The sequence below is a fragment of the Xenopus laevis genome, chromosome 7L (assembly GCF_017654675.1).
Source record: "Xenopus laevis strain J_2021 chromosome 7L, Xenopus_laevis_v10.1, whole genome shotgun sequence".
In the NCBI taxonomy this organism is placed as follows: Eukaryota; Metazoa; Chordata; class Amphibia; order Anura; family Pipidae; genus Xenopus; species Xenopus laevis.
In genome coordinates, this window is record NC_054383.1 from 87,963,058 (window position 1) to 87,984,780 (window position 21,723).

At 40.6% G+C, this 21,723-nt stretch overlaps 1 protein-coding gene across 2 annotated transcripts in view; it reads right to left on the reverse strand.

Moving 5' to 3' along the window:
- LOC108696514 (transmembrane protease serine 5) overlaps positions 1 to 21,723 on the reverse strand; it is a 42,100-nt gene that overhangs the window by 7,044 nt on the left and 13,333 nt on the right. For both annotated transcript variants that reach the window (XM_041569314.1, XM_018225951.2), the window contains exons 4-8: positions 18,904 to 19,020; positions 17,242 to 17,377; positions 14,295 to 14,408; positions 11,072 to 11,115; positions 3,186 to 3,348 (exon numbers count right to left, since the gene is read on the reverse strand). In XM_041569314.1, the coding sequence (XP_041425248.1) occupies positions 3,186 to 3,348; positions 11,072 to 11,115; positions 14,295 to 14,408; positions 17,242 to 17,377; positions 18,904 to 19,020 (574 nt within the window). The remainder of the gene's footprint in view (positions 1 to 3,185; positions 3,349 to 11,071; positions 11,116 to 14,294; positions 14,409 to 17,241; positions 17,378 to 18,903; positions 19,021 to 21,723) is intronic.

Genomic DNA, 21,723 nt, shown 5'->3' on the forward strand with positions numbered 1-21,723 from the left:
TGCCATATGTTATGAAAAGTAGGGGGGAAGCAGGGTACCCAAAAAAAAAAATTTCGTCCTTTTGCAGCCTATCACCCATGAAAATGGAAAAGACGCCAGAGTTTTTTGGGACTTAGAAAAAAAATTTTTACTTTTTTTTTTTTTTTTTGAAGTCCTATCTACTCTATTGTACTTCACCAGCTCAGACTGAGCTGGCAAAGGCAAGTCTGGCTTAAGAGGTAACGTTCAGTAAAATCAACTTCTTTGTGAATTTGCGTAGTAACGATCTTTAGCCCTGGCGTTAGAGTGCGAAGTTGTGCTAGAGTCTATCTCCTTCGCTAGCGTATTTTTTCCCCAACGCCCATTAGTAAATAGGCGAAGTATCGAACTAACTTAACGCTGGTGAATTTTCACCACTTCACACCTTAGTGAATTTCCCCCTATGAGTTCAGGCGGCTGAATCCTTCAGCAGAATTGTCAGGGAACTGCTATCTGGTTGCCTTCCCATTGTTCTATTGATAGGCTGCTGATGGACTGCTATGGGGAAGTGAGGGGGTGATATCACTTGCAGTGCAGCAGTAAAGAGTGACTGGAGTCTATCAAAAGCCCAGTCCCATAGATGGGGGCACCTGGGAAACTGACATGTCTAGCCCCATGTCAGATTTAAAAATTAAATATAGAAAAATCTGTTTGCTCTTTTAAAAAGAGTTCAGAATTCTACTGGAGCAGCACTATTAACTGATGCGTTTTGAAAGAAACATGTTTTCCAGCAACAGTCTCCCTTTTAAGTTGCTGTAATTACACACATGAGAACTAAGCTAACATTTAACTGGAAGGTGGGTGCGTTAAGGCCCCCATAACTATTTGGCCTTCTGACTGCTGAGTATCCTAAAACTCCAATTTTTACCGACTTTCAGTAATACATAAAAACATTTAATACCCTCTAGGACACAAAGTAATTACTGGATTACTACTGCAGTTATTTTACTATTCATTACTTGTAAATACCTTGTATTTACCACATATTGTTAAATGATTGGATGCACGCCTGCTTGATTCTATTGATCATCCGGCGGCACAATGGATGCTTAAGAGAAAATCTTCTTTCGTGCATGTAATTAAAGTGTTTCTAGTGAGAAACATATTAAATATATTTAGGGATTCACCGAATCCAGGATTCGGTTTGGGATTCGGCTTTTTTCAGAAGGAATCTGATTCTGCTGAAATCCTTCTGCCCGGCCGAATCCGAAGGGGAGGGAAATCATGTGACTTTTTGTCACAAAACAAGGAAGTAAAAAATGTTTTCCCCTTCCCGGTATTCAGACAAATCTTTCATAAATCTTTTGTCCCTTCTAATAACATATCCCCTAGATAAAATAACATATCCCCTAGATAAAAAGAAAAGTAATAAATATGGAAACAAGATTCCTTTCAATAGCACTTTTCATATTATGTACAGAATGCAAGGGATATAATTCTGTGATACTGGATAATGCTACAAAATTCAAATCATGTATTTGGTCGTGTATGACACGGTATCAGAGAGTGATAAACAAGTGAGCTTGGTGCCTAGTAAAAATAGGGAAACTATTCCTGTCTTAACTGTGTAAATTGTTTTGATATTATCAAGGGACAATATATGATGTAACTATAAGATTGTAATAAATGTCACTGTTATATAGGGTAAACTCCTAGAGAAGTCAGAAAAAAAATGAATTTATTAAGGATACGATTCCCAGGAATTGGCATACTCCAGTAGTGAACCATTTACAGGAGAAGGACTTATATACAAACACAGGGGCAAATTCACTAAGATTCGTAGTTGCGCCAGCGTCTGCTTCGCCAGGCGTATTTTCGCCAGCGCTATGCAAATTCACTAAAATCCGAAGTTGCGCTCAGGGGAAGCGTAAGGTTGCGAAGTTGCACTGGCGTTAATTCGTCAAGCAATGTGAAGTTAAGCTAGCGATGCTTAATTTGCATACGGCGCCAATTTGAAGTTACAATGGAGGTATATGTAGCATCACTACACAAGCCTGGGAAACCTTCAAAACAGCAAATAAAATTTTTATTTTGCCCTACACATGTGCCCACTGTATAGTTAAGGAGCCATGAGTTAGGAAATGTAGGGGGGAAGGAGGGTAGCCCCAAAAAAAATTTAGATCTTTTTCAGCCTATCACCCATAAAAAAAGAAAAAACGCCAGCGTTTTTTGGGACTTGGAAAATTTTGTAACTTTTTTTGAAGCAATCCCTATCTACTCTATTGCACTTCGCCTGGTCTGAGGTGGCGAAGGAAGACTGGCGTAAAAGGTAGCGTTCAGAAAAATGCGCGTCAGTGAATTTGTGTAGTTACGTCCGTTGCGCAAATTTGCCAGGCGTAAGGGTGCGAAGTAACACTAGCGAATTTACGCCAGCGTCCGTTAGTGAATCTGCGAATTAACGAAAATGCGCTATGCTAGCGAATTAACGCTAGCGTTAGGCACTTCGTCCTTTAGTGAATTTGCCCCATTGACACCAACTTGCACAAGTGCAGTAGCAACCAATTGGGTCTTTGCATTCTTGTAGTAAATTAGTGAAAATGCTAAAATCTAAGGGACATATATTAAAGCCCCTCAAATGCAAGAGCAACATCATGTCCTCTTGTGCTCAGTTAAAAAGTACTTGCCATAAGGTCCAACGCACAGTAGCATTGGCTTAATGGAGTCCTCTATAGGTATGATGTGGGTTTGGGGCTCCATTGCTCCTTATGCCCGTTGGCACTGTCTAGCTTTTGTGTTATTGTAAATGCATTTATATTCCATGACCAACACTATATAATTGCCAAATTAAAATGCTCTCTGGCTGCCAGAGCAAGTGATGTTTAACAGCCTTAAAAACACATTCATTTTATTGTTACATTTTTTTTGATACTTTTACATTTAAATATATTTCTACCTCTGATTAAAATACTGCAGACTATACCACACCGTGGTTGCTTTGGTCAGTGGGGACCTAGATAGCAGTTTAAATTACAAACTGGAAACTGCAGATTTCAATAATTATTAAATCAACAAAAAATAAGGACTACCTGCAAATGGTTTTATTGTTTTACCTTATACTGAAAGCTATCATTACACTGAACAACCCCTTTAATGCAATTTATTTGCATTGTATTTCTTTATGACTGTGCAATGCTTAAGTAGTTGTTGAACAAAAATTGTAAACATACTTGTGCACACAGTGTGCTGCAGTGATGATCCACTGAGTTGCCACAACAGAGCCACCACAAACATGCTTGTTGTCACGGTACAAACTGACTTGCCATGGCCAGCGCCCTAGTCCAACATCACTACCTCCAATGATTCTGGGAGACTTGGAACGAGATCCACATTCTGTTGTCAAAAAGAGAATAATGAATTTAATAAATATACTCATACTGTAATAACCAGTAATAATAATAACCAGTGCTATCTGTTGGTATTGATGTTTTCTGTACCCTTAAGGGTAAGGTCACACTGAGAGATTCGGGGAGATTTAGTCGCCTGGCGACTAATCTCCCTGAACTGCTTCCGCCTTCTAGAATTAAAAATCGCCTGTGGCATGGCACTCCATTTTCCGAAGTCGCCTGAAGTTGCCTCACGAGGAAACTTCATGTGACTTAGGAAAACGAAGCGTTGCGAGTGCCATGCCGCAGGTGATTTTTCATTCTAGCAGGCGGAAGACGGAGAGGCAATTCAGGGAGATTAGTCTCCCCAAAGAAGAGGCGGTTTATCACATGAAAAGTCATGGATGATATTCAGTTTGAATTGCAGTTCAATTCAATATAAGTTTATCATGTGAAAAGTCAATTATAAAAAGAACTGGAACTGAATTAGGAGAAACCTTTTTTCTCCTTGAATTGAATCTGGTCCATGAGCTCTCACGTGATGAACCATAAAATAACACTTTTTTCTCACTGAATTGAATCTGGCCTTCTGTTAGAGTTGGGTATATGAGTCCCCTAAGATAAAGTGGACTTTCAATAAAAAACAATTGAAATAATTCACAACAATTTTAACAACTGGAAACTACAGAAAAAAAAAAAAAGTGTTTGGAACTACAACTTCAAGAGGCAGTTCTTTAGGAGTTTGTACATTGAACAAAAAAAAAAAAGTAAATCATCAACAGTAAGGTGAGAGGATGAAAACATTGAGACAGAGGAAATATAAGGCATGAAATCAGAAGAGGAGCTTAAAGGGAAAATATACCTCCATGTATTGACATGAGCTTATACAGTTGGGCCGACACAGAAAAGGTGCATAAACATTCTAAACTCATTTACATTCTTTACACAAACATACAGATTGCACAGAGCTGTCTTGTACAGCGTTATTGCTCATGACAAGAGCAGGGCAACCAGGCTGTAGTGGGACAGATTAGCTGGGTGGGGTGACGTCATAGTGGGAGGAGCCAAGGCGGGGATTTGGATGCGTGGGTGACTGAGACGGCATCCATTTTATCGTGAGGAAGCGGAGTGACAGGAACAAGAATGGCGGCGTTAGCAGAGTTATTGCAGCGGATAGCGAACCAGGCTGGTGAGAAAGGAGAGGAGTGGGTTCGTGAGCAGCTGGCAGTCTTTACTTCCCCAGCACAAGCCGCACCGTCGAGGACTCGGCGAACACAGCCACCGGAGCGTCTGAGCCCAGCTGAGGATGGCGGCCCCGTGAGTAGGAGGCGCAGGAGAAGTCCGTCTGCGAGGTCGGCAGGGAGCGAAGTGGCGGGTACAAGCGGCGCGCAGCAAGAGAAAGGTAAAGGAAAGAGGCAGGCAGCGAGGAGCGGACAAGCAAGGGACGCGAGACCAAGGCAGAGGCCAGCTTCACAAGATGGCGGTCGGAGTGGGAATAACGGAGGAGTCCTGACTGACACAGAGGCAAGGTCTGAGATAAGGCAGGTGGGGGCTGTTGGAGGCGGTCCACGAGGGAACAGGCAGGTCGCCCCTCAAAGAGAAGAACCAATGGCAGGAGTTGGTGAGCTGGGGGACAGAAGGGGGGAGAATGTGGTCGGCTTGGTAACAAGCCAGGCAGGAGACTGTGGGAACTCTGGGGGAATGGACTTAGCGGCACCTCTGCCTGGGGGTAGCTGGGAAAGGGGGGTGTCTTCTGTTCTTTTGCCCTCACAGATGATTTTGGACAGCAGCGGCCTAAGGAGAGACAATGATGCTCAAGGTGCAGGCTTGTCACAAGGCAGCGGCAGCAGCGCCAGTAATATTCAGGCAGCAGCAAACGCAGAGCAAAGTAATTATGGCAGGACAGCGCCACCTAACACTACAGGGGATGCAGTCTCCAGCCGTATTATTGGTGAGTGTGTAAATACTGTGGGGAGTGATGGAGGGCAATGTGATGGGAATTTGGCAGGTTTTATGGCGGGTTTAAAGGATTTGTTACAAAAATGGGAAGGGGGTTCAGGTCAGATTCAATCTAGTCCAGCAGCAGTTTGGGTTCCTAGTTCTCAGGGGGAGTTAGTGGCAGCTGCTCATAGTGCAACTGCAGTAGCCACCGCAGTAGCTGGTACAGGTGTCTCTAACATGGCTTCTACATCAAAAGGGGTGGAGCAAAATACAAGTGTCATAGATGGGTTGTCAGGAGGTGAAGGGCCAACAAAAAAGGATGAAGAAAAGAAGAAAGATGGGGTCCCAAAAGCACTACCAGTTTCAGATGCTGCAAAAGGGCATACATACATTTGTTTTGAAGGTCCACTGGGGTCACATTTAAAAATGGAGGTGAGGGAAAAGATTTGGAAAAGGGAGAATATTGATATTTTCACATTATTGCCATTGGAGAGGTTCAACGTGGAAAAATGGGAAAAAGGAAAAGAACATAGAAAAGAGGAGGATGAGGATAGGAGAAGATACAGACTTATTCCTCGTACGTTTGGGAATTGGCTTCAGGCCTTTTCAATTATGGCTAGTGTTATCGGGGAGAAACATCCCGAGCAATGCTCAGGCCTTTTTTGTTATTTAGATTCTATCTGGGAAGCTTATAGAGTGTATGGTGGTACGGCATGGCTGAAGTATGACGAGCAGTTTCGTCAGCGGATGTCAGTCAGACCAGGTTTACAGTGGGATCATAAGGATATCGGTGTTTGGTTAAGAGTCATGGCAGCGCAGAAGGCCCAACCAAGTACGTATACAGGGAGTATGGTTCAACAACCCTTTCTATCAGGCTCCGGCGGTCAGGGTGCCGCCAATGCAGCAGCTCCCCTCAAAAAAGGTGTGTGTTGGCCATTCAATGAAGGACAGTGTAAATGGGGAAATGGTTGCAAATTCCGGCACGAATGTTCAATATGCGGGGGATCCAACCACCCTGCGGCCAGATGTTTTAAGAGGCAGAAGCAAGGAGGGTTCAAGCAAGGAGATAATTTTGGAAAAAGGGATGAGCCCAATCAAAGTAAGGGAATTGGGTCCATGGTTGGCTAGGTATCCCTACAGGGACAAGGCACTGTTAATTGAGGAAGGTTTTTCTTTTGGTTTTCGAATACCTTTTCAAGTGGGTCAGTTGGGAGGAGGTTGCAAAAATCTTAAATCTGCATTGGTGCATACAGAGGTGGTGAGAGAGAAGTTGGTGAAGGAGGTTCGGTTGGGGAGAATGGCAGGCCCATTCTCTATTTCACCGCTGCCTAATTTGAGGTTGTCCCCGTTAGGAGTTGTGCCAAAGAAAGAACAAGGCAAGTTTAGGCTCATTCATCACCTTTCATACCCTAAGGGGTCATCTGTGAATGACGGAATAGCACAAGAATTATCTAGCGTGTGCTATGCATCATTTGATGATGCGATTATGTTGGTCAGAAAATACGGCGCAGGGGCACTGATGGCCAAAGTAGATATTGAGTCTGCTTTTCGTTTGCTGCCGGTGCATCCTGACTGCTTACATCTTTTGGGTTGTAAATTTGAGGGAGGGATATACGTAGATAGATGTCTTCCCATGGGATGCTCCATTTCGTGTGCGCATTTTGAAGCCTTTAGTTCCTTTTTAGAGTGGGTGGTTAGAGAAGTTGCGGGTTCTAATGCTATCATACATTATTTGGACGATTTTTTCTGTGTAGGGAGGGCCCAATCTAAAGAGTGTTTGGTGATTCTTCAGGTGATCCTGGCAGTTTTTTCGCAATTTGGGGTGCCGGTGGCAACGGAAAAAACAGAGGGTCCTGCAAGCACATTACGGTTTCTGGGGATTGAAATTGATTCACACGCCATGCAATGTAGATTACCTAGAGAAAAGGTGGTTGATTTGTTAAATTTGGTGGTGTACATGCTGCAGGCGAAGAAAGTGACGTTGAGACAGCTTCAGTCTTTGTTGGGAAAACTTAATTTTGCATGCAGGATTATTCCAATGGGGAGAGTGTTTAGTCGTAGGCTGGCTTTAGCAACAGCAGGAGTTCAGCAGCCGCATCACTTTATACGGCTCAACAGGGATCACAGGGCAGATTTGAGAGTCTGGAAAAAATTCCTGGCAGAGTTTAATGGTTGCTCGTTGTGGCTTGAGGAAGCTCAATCCAATGAGGATCTGGAGCTTTACACTGATGCCTCCGGGGCAATTGGCTTTGGAGCTTTTTTCAAGGGTCAATGGTGTGTCGGACAATGGCCTCAGGATTGGATAGAAGCAGGTTTGACAAAGAACTTGGCTTGTTTGGAATTATTCCCAATTGTGGTTGCGGTGGAGACTTGGGGTGTGAGTTTGGCGAATAAGAAAGTGATTTTTTATTCAGACAATATGGCGGTTGTCATGGCAATTAATAATATCACAGCCAATTCGCTACCAGTGATTAACCTTTTGCGGTACTTAGTGCAAACATGCTTGGGGCACAATATATGGTTTAGGGCTCGTCATGTGCCAGGAGAAAATAATGAAATTGCCGATGCCCTCTCTCGATTACAGATGGATCGTTTTTGGCAGCTGGCTCCAGGGGCACAGCAGAACCCCTCGTTCTTTTTGGAAGAACTATGGAGAATTCCATTGGGAAGTTGGCCGGTTGGGTGAGGAACTCTTTAGCGCCAAGTACTTGGGACTCTTATAACAGGGTATGGAACCAATGGGTGGATTTGGAAAGGTAGGTACAGGGACCTTTGGAGGATACAGAAAAAGTTGATTTATTGTTATGGTTCTTGGTCAATTTGGGGGAGGATTGTTCTTTTGCTAAAGTTAACAGGGCGTTAGCGGCCTTATCGTTTTTATTTAAACTACGGGGATGGACGGATATTACAAAGTGTTTTATTGTGCGGCAGGCAATTAAGGGTCTGCGAAGAAAGGGGGTTCAAAAGGACAAGAGAAAGCCAGTCACTTTCACGATTCTTAAGGGCTTGTTGGAGCAGTTGTTTTTGGTCGGGAAGTCGAGCTATGAAGTTAAGCTATTCAAGTTGGCTTTTTCTTTAGCTTTTTATGGGGCGTTGAGGATAGGTGAGGTTGTAAGTGCATCAAAGAAAAGTGAAGGGGGAATACAAATGGAGTTTGTGGAGTTGCTTGAAGACAGCTTACACATAACCATATTTGGTTCTAAAACGGACCAGTTGAAAAAAGGTTTATCTATTCACTTGTATGAGATAAAAAACTGTAATACTTGTCCAGTGCAATGTTGCCGTAGTTTTTTGGAAGTCCGTGGGTCGTCGAGGAGGTCATTATTAGTGCATGAAGATGATTCAGTACTGTCTAAGTTTCAGTTCACAGCCATTTTTCGGAAATGTTTGGAAGGCCTGGGGCTACACGGAGAGGATTACACTTCACATTCCTTCAGGATTGGGGCCGCCACAGAAGCAGCACGTTGCGGTTTGGGTGAGGCCACAATTAAACGAATTGGAAGGTGGGAATCCAACAGGTTCAAGTCATACATTAGGCCCCAATGAGTCTGGAGTACCAACAGTAATGCATGGTGGGTAACTTGTTGTTTTTGGGTTTATGTTATGTTCAGTTTATTCATTCCAGGTCGACGGCGGTGTATCGTTTGGCTGTTGGGGCATTCTTACATGGCCCGTGCAGAAAAAAGAGCTTCCTTACGTCTTGGGGGAAAATACTTAGGGATGCCAAGTCAGGAGGTGGAGGTTTGTTGGCATGGTCGAGGTGGTATGTTATGGAGTCAGCTCGTCCCGAAGGTGGAGGAACTTCAAGAACTGGGGAGTGCGCCCGATGTTATTGTATTACATTTGGGAGGTAATGATCTAGGGTCAGTTCCCATGAAGGAATTGATACAGTCAATGAAAAGGGATTTGTTGTGGTTATGGGTGAGGGCTCCAAAGGTGCTCATTGTTTGGTCACAAATGGTACCTAGAAGGTATTGGAGATACGAAAGATCACACAAGGCAATCGAGAGGGTCCGGGTAAAGGTAAACATGGCCATGTCAAAATTTGTGAGGCAACAAGGAGGCATAGCAGTGCGGCATAGGTTGCTGGAAGGGGGTGTTGAATACGGCCATAGAGATGGGACACATCTAACGGATGTGGGAATGGATGTATTTAATTTTGGCCTGCGGGAAGGGCTGGAAGTGGCCTTACGGGTGTGGGGGAGTATTCGAGCTTGAGGGGTCAAGCTTGTATACCTTGGCGGGTCCCTGGCAAGGAAGGTGAGTGGTGAAAAAATGTAAGATACTCAGGATGGTCATATCATGGGAGTTGGTGGTAAAAGTCCTCTCTAAGAGCAAGGGGGTCTCTGGGAGGTGGTTTTGTTAAGGGAGTTTGGCACGAAGACTTGCGTACTCACCATACTGGGAAAAATAGATTGGATGGTGGCCGGTACAGTTAAATGTGCAATTTCTGGGTTACATTGCCAGGGACTCAGGGAACAGGTCAGTTAAAATGTTCTGATAAATGTTTTATGAATTAATTTGTGCATGTCATATGATTGTCATGTATTGTTCAATTTGTTCAAACAGTTTTATCTGTGTATGTTCAATAAAGCTGTGGCCAAGAATTTATTTCCATTCGAAATAAAATGGTGTCGGGTGTTTCATTCATAAATATTTTGAGTTAACAGAGAGAGAACAGAATGGGAATTTGCCCTTGCTCTGGTCAAGATTGCACAGAGCTGTCTTGTACAGCGTTATTGCTCATGACAAGAGCAGGGCAACCAGGCTGTAGTGGGACAGATTAGCTGGGTGGGGTGACGTCATAGTGGGAGGAGCCAAGGCGGGGATTTGGATGCGTGGGTGACTGAGACGGCATCCATTTTATCGTGAGGAAGCGGAGACAGTGGGTTGCAGTGATCAGGAGTTTTATGGCTAGTCGTCACAGCAGTGGCAAACAATTTCTAGAAGGGAAGCTATAGAAGGGATGGTGAAGAAGATTGTTACAGCTTTAAGGGGTAGGCGGGTCCCTGGCAAGGAAGGTGAGTGGTGAAAAAATTTAAGATACTCAGGATGGTCATATCATGGGAGTTGGTGGTAAAAGTCCTCTCTAAGAGCAAGGGGGTCTCTGGGAGGTGGTTTTGTTAAGGGAGTTTGGCACGAAGACTTGCGTACTCACCATACTGGGAAAAATAGATTGGATGGTGGCCGGTACAGTTAAATGTGCAATTTCTGGGTTACATTGCCAGGGACTCAGGGAACAGGTCAGTTAAAATGTTCTGATAAATGTTTTATGAATTAATTTGTGCATGTCATATGATTGTCATGTATTGTTCAATTTGTTCAAACAGTTTTATCTGTGTATGTTCAATAAAGCTGTGGCCAAGAATTTATTTCCATTCGAAATAAAATGGTGTCGGGTGTTTCATTCATAAATATTTTGAGTTAACAGAGAGAGAACAGAATGGGAATTTGCCCTTGCTCTGGTCATGTACCAGATTCCACAGATTGAAAGGAAGCGATGTTACTTGTATAAACCATCTCCCAACCCCTCTGAAGCTCACAGCATGATGCAACCCTTTCTTCACCTTGTTCTTTTGTGAAGTGATGAATTTAGGGATGTTAAGTCCTCTACTTTCCATAGTGGGCAGTGCACCAATTCTCTGGAAAGTAGAGTAATTTCACGTCCCAGAATCTATTACTTCACAATAGAACAAGGTGGAGACGGGGGTTCGATCACTCGGTGACCCTGAGTATGTTTTTTTTTATAAGTCCTGAACATATGCCAAACAATTTATATCTGGACTTACCCGAACATTTTAAGGCAACAATATGACCAGAAAGGCACCCTCTCCTGTGAAACACAAGATGAAAGCATGAGGCTCCTTTAGTTTAGTTTACTTGCTAATAGAACCTACTCATACAGACCTACTGTATACTGCCATTAGCGAAATAATCAGTCATTTATCCTGTATCTTTTAACTATAATCGAATGCATCACCTACCTCTGGATTTTTTTGCCCCTTAACAGCCAGACACTTTTGAAAACATGGTCACTGTTTTTTTATATATATATTTGTGTCAGAAATAACCTCCTGCAAATGTTCTATAACTAGAATTTGACTGATGGTATCATGTCTGTACACAGCATTACAATAACCTTGTATTTATTTTAGAGAACAAACATAAAAAATCTGCAGAACAGAAGTTTTACAACTGACCATCAATCTCCAATAACTCTATATGCCGATCGTGACTTCATTATATGAAGAAATATTATCAAGAATAAAAAGACAACACCTCTAGTGATGGGCGAATCTGTGGCGTTTCACTGTGCTGAAAAATTTGCGAAACGGATCAAAGTGAATGGGTCTCTAAATAGTTTTGACTTCAAATATTATGCACGTGACTAGTCTGACGAGCGACAATTTTTTTGTCATGGCGGATTTTTCGCCAGCAAATTTTCGACTCTTTTCACTGGCAGCGAAACGAGTAAATTTGTCACAAATTCATGCCTGGCGAACACATCCCCTTCCCCCCTTGTTAACAGGGGCACTCCGCCAATGAGGCGAGATTAATAACTCACCTCAGATGGCAGATTGGTTTCCAGGTGCCTTTAAGAACTGAATTTCCGTTATTTTAACTGGAAATTAGGCTTCACTATTGCGAGAGATAGTTGCTGCCTCCCCCCGGAAAAGTGAGGGGCAAGGGGGCCGGCATTACAGGAGCCACCTCGGGCGGCTCCTTCCTCAAAAAAGGCACAGTTGACAGAAGATAGAACAAGCCTACAATGGAAGAAGCAAGTCTACATTAACTAAATTATAGAATGTACAGCGTAAACAAACTCAATGGTGATATGCATGTTGCCTTCTCTGTGTTAATTCACTCTTGAACTTTTGCTGTGTCAATAAATCAATAAAAATATAATTTTTTTAAAAAAAAGTAAAAAAAAGACAACGAAAAATGTTTCATAAATGAGGAAGGCTAGTGTGTCCAGGGCAGAGCTTTTAACATGCCCATTTGAACATTATGAGGATGGCAAGAAAACTTTAGTGTCTACATTAGCGATGAGTGAAATTTTTCACTAAGTTTTGCTGCAAAAATGACACCCATAGAAAAATTGCCACCCATTGATTTAATCCATTTCGGCAAATTTTTGCAAAGTGAAACGGGCCAGATTCGCCCATCACTAGTTCGACATCAACACTTGTCTGCATTCAAGTAAAAGTGGACTTTTTGGAGCACCCTGAAAATCAATGTCAAATACTCATTATATTTAATTTATCTCATGCATAATAGATGGTTTTATATAAGATAAATATTCAATCACATGAGACTATGCTGGTCTGTAGCCAAAATATGAAACCTGCCTGTCATACACATGCAACTAATTTGTTATCCTGGAAATAAAAAAGAAATGTTCAGAGGCTTTGCCATCTGCTATAGAGCTCATTATTAACAGAAATGTGAACACTAAGCACAAAATCACAAGCACATTTGCTACATTTTACCCACAATGCATCATGTTCTCAGAACTGCAGACATCAACATGGCATGCTGGATGGGGTTTTTCCTTTGTCAATATTTGTTTAAGAGAAAGGCTTCACTTGGTACACAGGTACAACATGAATATTTGCATTTTGCATGCATGTTGCATTGCATGCCATTTACTAAGTGCAAATCAGTTGCATTTGTTACAACACCCTACTATGGGAACCTCCTTAAAACAAGTTTTAATATTATGGCTTCCTTGAATTTGTTTGCCTTGTACTCTGTACCATATGATAATTGGCACTAGGTGCAAGTTGAAAGAAGCCTCTAGGTCAGTGGTCTCCAACCAGTGGCTTATGAGCTTCCTGTGTCCCATAATAAATGTCCACTATGAATTTCCTGGATGAAGGAGTGGTTCACCTTTAAGATAACTTTTATTATGTTATATTAATTAAGATATATATTATTATGTTATAAAATGACCAATTCTAAGCAAATTTCAATTGTTTTTCATTATTTATTTTTATAGTTATTTGCCTTTTTCTTCTGACTCTTTGCAGCTTGCAAATGGGCGTCGCTGACCCCTTCTAAAAAGCAAATGCTTTCTAAGGCTACAAATGTATTGTTGTTGCTAATTTTTATTACTCATCTTTATATTCAGGCGTCTCTTTTTCACATTCCAGTCTCTTATTCAAATCAATGCGTGGTTGCTAAATAACTTAACTCAAAACCTTAAATAATAAAAAATGAAAACCAGTTGCAAATTGTCTCAGAATATCACTCTCTACATCATACTAAAAGTTAGCTCAAAAGTGAACCACACCTTTAAACTCAAGTTTTGGAGGCATAAAGGCACATGTATACTACAACAGGGCCTCCTGCAGGCTAGCAGTCCACTTTGGGCTATCAGTTAGCCTATCCCAGACAGTATTTGGCATCCCCAAGGATTTTTTCTTCCTTATGTGGCTCATTTGAATGTGGCTCATGGGTAAAAAAGGTTGGCAACCCCAGATCTACTTGCATGTATCTTTGTAAATAGTGATGTACTGTGCTTTCATTCATAAAAGCGCCCTTATATGGCCAAAATTACCGTGACACCAAAAGCATCTGGACAATCTTCTAAAACCGCATGTCCCTACAAACCTAACATTGTCATATGTGTCTGGTTTTGCCAAGTTCCAGGATAATGCTACCTGCCTACAATTATAATGTCAATTGTAAAATGTAGTAGAGGAAGAGAAATAATCTGGGATGGTTTTTACAGAATTGTTTTCTAGTGTGGAAGAACTTGACAAGACTGCACTTAACAAGTCCTGATGTTGAAACACCTGTTTAACACTTGTTGGATAAACTGGGAGCCAGGCTTCATTTTCCCAAACTCACTAATGATCTTGGGTTAGATGACAAACAAATTGACTGATAATGTTCTGACATCTAGTGGAAAGGCTTCCCAGAAGAGTAAAGCAAACCCTTGGTTTTAGAATGAGATAACAAACACATATATCTTAGTTGTCAATGTATTTATCTTATTCTTCAGCTTACCTGCTTTTCCAGACATGTTCAGTTCCAGTGTCACCGGTGAGAGGAACTTGGACAAACTCTTGGCTGTGATTTAATTTGACATCTGTTAAATGTACAGCTCTGTGGTGCAGCAGCCTACAGTAAAATATCACAGAGTAAAGTTAATATGGAGTTATGGTAATTGCTGTCAGTAGAGGCTTTAATTGTCATCCAAATATGTTGTTTACAGATATAAACACATATAGGGCTCTTACACACGGGCGGTTTTTCTTGCACTCCCCTGCGTTGCTCTTTCTTCCATTCAGCGCAGGAGTAAACACACTCAATTATTGTGAAGGGGGCTGTACTCACACAGACGCATGTGTAATGGAAGCTGAAGTCTCTCACCCTCGTGTTGGCCATGGCGTCCAAGATGGCGACGGCGTCCAAGATGGCGACTCCTTCCTCCATGTGGATCCTGCTGGTCCCTGTGTGATGACGTGGGCTGCCTCCCGCTCTCCGATTGGTCGCCGGCGACGGAACGTTCGCCGGCGTCAGAACGTTCGTCGGCGTCACGACGTTAGCGTCTTGACGCCGGCGTCAGCGTCATGACGTCATCGCGTCCAAATCTTGGCGCCAAAACTCGCCTATTTAAACCCCCTGGACATTGCTATCATTGCCCAAGTATAGGTTCATCTTCGTGATTCCTGGGTGTTATATTATTGACTGATTCTTGTGTACCAACCTTGCCTGTTATTCGGATTGACCCCTTGCTGCCTGGATTGAAACCTTTGCCTGTACCTCGACTATTCTTCTGCCTGATCCCTTTGTACCATGAACTCGCTGACTACCTGCCTCCTCCTTGGTCCGCACTTCAACTGAGCCTTCAGGCCCTTACAGCATGTAAGCGCCAAATGCAGGTGGGACAAAGAATGTTGCATTTCACCTGCGTTCGGCGCATACATGTGTCTGTGTGAGTACAGCCCCCTTCACAATAATTGAGTGCGTTTACTCCTGCGCTCCCCTGTGGCTGAATGGAAGAACGCGCAACACAGGGGAGTGTAAGAAAAAACACCTGTGTGTAAGAACCCTTAGAGGGTGATTTGCATTAAAATGTAAGAATATTTTGTAGGATTCTGTAGCCTTGAACATTAGATATTAGAGGAAAATGTTCTTGTCGAATATCAGGTGCTGCTCAAGTTAAGCATATAAATGAACATGCAAGATAAAAATAGCCATGTCTTTCCTGGTCTTCCCTAACACCTTGCTGGGAGACCAACTGCTTTAGCACTATAGCTTAAAATATGTTTCCTGGTATTTGTTGTCCTAATTGCCAACATAAATCAAGTTCAGTTACTTATATTCTGACTATATAATAGCTTGTTATGCAAAGATGTGCCTAACAAGTATTTATAGATTACTTTGTACATTTATTGAATTTGTTTGGACAATGAGGTTCTTGTGACTTATTTGTTACATGGTCTGTCGTGCAAGATCTATTAAATTATGGTAATACGACTTTATGGCAGCATTAGCCAACTTTTTGCAAAATCAACAAATGTTGATTTTATATACAGTATTCTTTTACAGCAGGATTTTAAAGTGCTAAAATAATATAAAGGAGACATATTAGATAAATTAAACCACCCTAATTTTGTAGGCAATAACATATACTATATGGTACTTTTGGCTGAAAATTGGTTCTTTTATTGGAGTTCCCCGTGCATGTTCTATCGTGTTTCGAATGAGGGGTGGGCGTGTCCTAACGGTCCCTGCCAGAAGCACAGTAGGAGGGGGACAGCCAATCGCAGCCCTGCAGTTACACAAGCAAAGACAGGCTTCAGTTCTCCAAAAGGTAAGCCTAGCTGCTGATTTGTTCCTATCCAACAGTGCTGAGTGCCGCCGGCTCCCCTGTACAGCCTGGGAAAGGAGGCAACAGGAAGTAGAACAGATGGGCATGACTAATAGAGTTTTTCTAGAAATTTTAGTACCCAGAAACACAACTATATCTAAAAGAGTATAATGCACTGGTACATTCTTGTTTTTTTACATAATATATTCACATATAGCCCTACACATAATTGTATGTTTACCCATCAAGTGTATTTCACATTTTAAGAGATACATGAATCTCAGTAATAAATCTCAATACATCAATATATAGTGAATAAAGTACCCCCTCTTGTAAAATATAAGGATATCATAAGTTACCGAGGAGTTTCATGACCATATAAAAACACGAGGCCGAAGGCCGAGTGGTTTTATACAGGTCATGGAACTCCGAGGTAACTTCTAATATCCTCATATTTTACAACTGGGGGTACTTTATTTATTATAATACACAAGTTTCAGTGAGTCATGTGACAGAAATGACATCAGAACTCACCGTTTATAACTGATGACATCAAAACTCACCATTTATAAGGATATAATTTACAAGATATTCATGGCTTTTGTGAATTATAAAAATATTAATGGATCAGTGCTAATTTGGTATTTGCACATCATAGGGTGAGGTTGCAATTATTTATGTTGGATTGATTATTCCATGTATAAATAACATGTAGAAGGAACCACACCCACACATATATATAGAATTTTCATAACTCCTCTAGCACAATACAGACATTATTATTATTATCCTTTATTGTTGTCTAAATTCGTATTAATTTAGTATGTTGGATCAAAATGTGTGTGTATAGTGAATTTGTTAAAGATATAGGAACAAAAATGATTACAAAAAGTGTTAAAAAAACACATCTCAGTGTGAAGGTCATTCTAATTCCCTTTAATGTTTCATTATGAATATCTTGGGTGACAGCTTCATTTTAATGAATTGTACTTGGTAACCGACAGTAACATTGAATTTAATTATCAAAGCCAATTAATATTATCGGGCTTCCTTAGGGCAAATCTTACTTTAAATGTGTTACAATGAAATGTGATCAGAGATGATAAAAAGTGCTTATCTATGATGAAATGATGCTACCTGATATATCCCAAATGTCTGCATATAAGAGTGCCCCAAGTAGAATTCCACCTCTCGTGACACATCAGCAGCCATTCCTGTTTGCCTTTCACCAGCACTTCCAACAAGCAGTTTTTTGTGTTTATTCTGAAAGACACTAAAAGGTATTTCATTAAGGAATTTTCTGAATACAGTATTGTTCCTTTGAAAAATGGGCTTTCAGTTATGAAACACTGAACAAACTGGGACAAAAATGTAAACCTTTCTGAAGGAAAGGACCAAACTAACTGTAATTTATCTTGGATTAATGACTTTGCAACATGGTATCAATATCCAGGTGTTATGCATGTTAACCCTCAGAATCAATTATAATTAGGGGATAACAAGTTATCGAAAAAATCATAATGAGCAGTTGGAGTTAAATAGCAGAAATCCATTCCAGGAATGGGAACCATTCGTCTGATTTTTAGCAATTCAGTTAAGGATTAGGAAGACACTTTGGCAGGCAGTGTCCAACTGCAACTCTACTTTATTGAGTAGTGGAGACACAACATGCTTCTGGCATAGCCTTTATCAAATGTACATAACCTTCAACTCACATTTAAAGAACACTAGTGATATTTAAACCACATGGCCATATGAGTATTTTCATTTTAGTGACAGCACATTATTAAGAACATACATTCACTAATGATAAAATCATGATGGCGAACCCTCATTACTATTGATTGTGTATATATATATATATATATATATATATATATATATATATATATATATATATATATACATTCGAAAAAGAGCGACACTCACAGGTTGTTTTCAGTGTAGATAAGTTGTGCTTTATTCCACTCAACGTTTCGATCCCTCACAGGGATCTTCGTCAGGAGATTTGTTTGTAATCATAATTATTATGCATATGTCTCTAAAGATTAAGAAACCAATAATTCAAATGATACAGTACCTCATACAATATATGGATATTTGATTTAAGGTAGGGGTGAGATATTATTGACTAGTTATTTTTGGTAATAAAGTGAGGTCATGTAGCTCGCAGATGTCCCTGAAGTTGTTTCTTGCCAGAGTGATGATAAACTGAAAAAATTGGGGTTTTCGTCCAATAATTTGAAAGTTGAGTTTTTGGAGCATCAATCGTACAATTCGAATTGACGATTGATTTTGTTGTGACGATTGTTTTGATAAATTAGTTAAAATTGTGGAATTTTGTGGAGTGGAGTTTTGGTCAGCTTTGTTTTAAAACAAAATTAGATTCATTTGAGTTTTAGTAAATGTGGAACAGCATGTGAGGACCTCCAAAAAAAAAAAATAGGCCTATGAGTAAGTGCCCCAACAGCACGAAACACGTTTTTATGTCCTAATAAAAATTTCTTAATTTTTTAACTTGTTGCTTCTTTACTTTTGGAGGTCCTCACATCTTTTTTAAAATGCTGTTCTGGACTTGCACCCTGGGACTGGGGTGAACTGTAAATCCTCTCAGATTAATTTATTATCAGATTTTGAATTTTTGACTTATTAGTTATTTTTGAGTAGTACCGTATATACTTTTCTATGTGGCATTGGCACAAACCTTGCCATTATATACATTCTTTTTAGTAAATGTGCCCAGATAATAATCACAAAATAAATGTCCCAATACAAAAGAAAGAGTGACAGTTTTCAAACCTTTTCTAGGTGCTGTGGCAGTGGCTTCATTGTCTGTGTCATTGCATTGAGTTGTAGCATCAGGATCTTGCAGAGGCACAGTATCGTGGGAAACAAGCGGTGTCATGAAATATTCCACTGCAAATACATAAACAGGTATTGCTTTCATTTATGTTTTGATAACCATAACTTTTTTACTGTTGTTACATTTCCTGTGCCAGTATATCAAAGTATGGATTTTATCTGCATGAACATGTTACTGTATATGGACTATTGATGGTTGCGTTAAAGGGATTCTGTCACAGGAAAACATGGTTTCTTCAAAATGCATCAGTTAATAGTGCTGCTCCAGCACTGAAATCTGTTCAACAGATTTCTTTATATTTAATTTTGAAATCTGACATGGGGCTAGACATGTTGCCAGTTTCCCAGGTGCCCCCAGTCATGTGACTTGTGCTCTGATAAACTTCAGTCATGTTTTTACTGCTGCACTGCAAATTGGAGTGATATCACCCCTTCCTTACAACCCAGCAGGCCCTCAGCAGAACAATGGGAAGGTAAGCAGGTAACAGCTCCCTGACACAAGATAACAGCTCCCTAGTAAGAATCCCACTGTGACTCCTTCAGTTACATTCAGTAGGAGAAACAATAGCCTGTCTGAAAGTAATTCCATCATGAAGTGCTGGAAAGAATAAGCAGCGAGCCATTACAACTACATATTTAATGTGTCATTTGAATTTCAATATAAGAAACCACAGTGTAACCTTTAAACACTCAACTCCATCACACATATTTGAATACATTAATAAATCACTTAGCTGGAAAGCTTATTCCTCTGAAGTGCAGTGCAATAGAATGACATGTGACCAGGGCAAATTTATGTGGCATTAGTTACTAAATTTTGTTTCTGTTGATAGTATTTACAGAATTTGGTATTTCAGCTATAGCTGAACATCAGTCTTTCTAAATACAGTTTCATTTCTTTCTTTTTTATTTATTACGGTATGTGCATTTAGTAAGACATGCCAGTTTTATCAAATCTCTAAGTATTGTGGGTTATCTATTAACATACAAAAAAGATAATATAAGGTAAAACAATTTGTTTAAAAAATAATACAGGTAATGGATCCCTTATCTGCAATCTCTTTATCCAGAAAGCTCCGAATTACATACTCTATTTCGTGCAAATAATTAGAATTTTTAAAAACTATCCATTTTCTCTGTAAATACAACTATACCTTGTATGCAAGTGCTTGAATTGGGAACAAAAAGTTGAAGGGATGGTTTGTGTGGCTGTGAAGCCCCGTCCACAGGAGAAAGCCCAGCCTAACAAAAGTTGGTAGTGCGCCGCATAATTTTTTGTGAGGTCATGCCCCCTTGTGGCCATGCCCCCACTAAATCAGGATGTAAATCAGATAAATCAGGATTTCATGTATAAATACCACCAAAACCCATAGCACGGTGGCACTGAGGTAATATCACATATAAATCCCCCAGAAGTCAAAGAGGGTGGCAGAGTGGCAATATCATATATAAATACCCCCAGAAATCATAGCAGTGACAGATTCACAGAAGGTAAGGAAACAGTTAATAGTCAATGTGTGTAAGAAATGAGTTAAGGGAAGAGTTAGGGGGGAAGTACCAGCAGGCAGTACTGTTCTGCTCAGCCCACGCTCCCTGTCCTGCTCAGCCCAATCAGCCCGGCCTCCCTCCCTCCTCAGCCTGCCCTCACTGTTCTGCTCAGCCCTCCCTCCCTGTTCTGCTCAGCCGGCCCCCCTCCCTCCCTCCCTGCTCAGCCCGATCAGTCCACCCTCCCTCCCTGACAAAATTGAGCATCAAACTGAAACGTACAACTGACGCTCCGAAAACTCGATTTTATCAATGTAAAAACTTGACTTTTCCGAATTTTCAGACAAAAGTCCCAAATTTTTCGTATTATCCACCATAGATAACAATGGCAAAAAAAACTTCAATGACATCTGCCATTGACTTCTACATGACCTCGACAGGTTTGAGATGGTGTATTTTCCGATTTTTAGCAGCTTTGGGGTATGATAAATCTCTATAAAAATCTAGTTTTTTTCCATGAAAAATTCAAGTTTTCCTCCTAAAAACTTTGACCAAAAAAAAAATCAAGGTTTAATAAACCGGACCCTTAATAAATCTTGAATTTGTAGCGCTTTTAAAAACAATAGGGGAAACCATGTATTTTTAGAGATTTGTGGGAAAAAAACAACATTTGATTATTAGTAATTGGGCCCCTTAATGTACTGAGACACAAGTTACAGAAAGATCCCTTATCTTGAATGTCACATAGTTCCCATAAGATATATGCCTTGAGTTTTCCTCCATATGCATAATGTTAGTATTAATTCATATGGTGAAAGCTTTATACACCAGAGACCCTTTTGTATCAAAGGTGGGAGCTTTCTAATCATTGAAGTCAATAACCATAGCATCGCATCTTTACAATTTTCATTAGTAATCACTCAGATTATGGAACTTCACAGTATGGCAACAAGTAAAGCAGTAAAGGAGAAGACACCTGGTATACAGGCATTGTTCTTGTACACCTGGCAATAAAAATGACTGCCTTGATAAATACAATATATGTCCAATTATAAACACATTTGTTTCCTCTAACTTTGTTATTAGATATAAAATTTGCTCTAGGGCTATAACAGGATTAATTTAGAGTGTGTTTAGCGTTTACAATAACAAGTATGAATCAGAAGACATTTTTTTTTTTGAAGGATGGGCCATTCAATTACCTGACTACCTTTCTTATCATTTCTATTGCTATAGCTGGTGTGAAAGGCTGATCCAATAACCTGATGAATA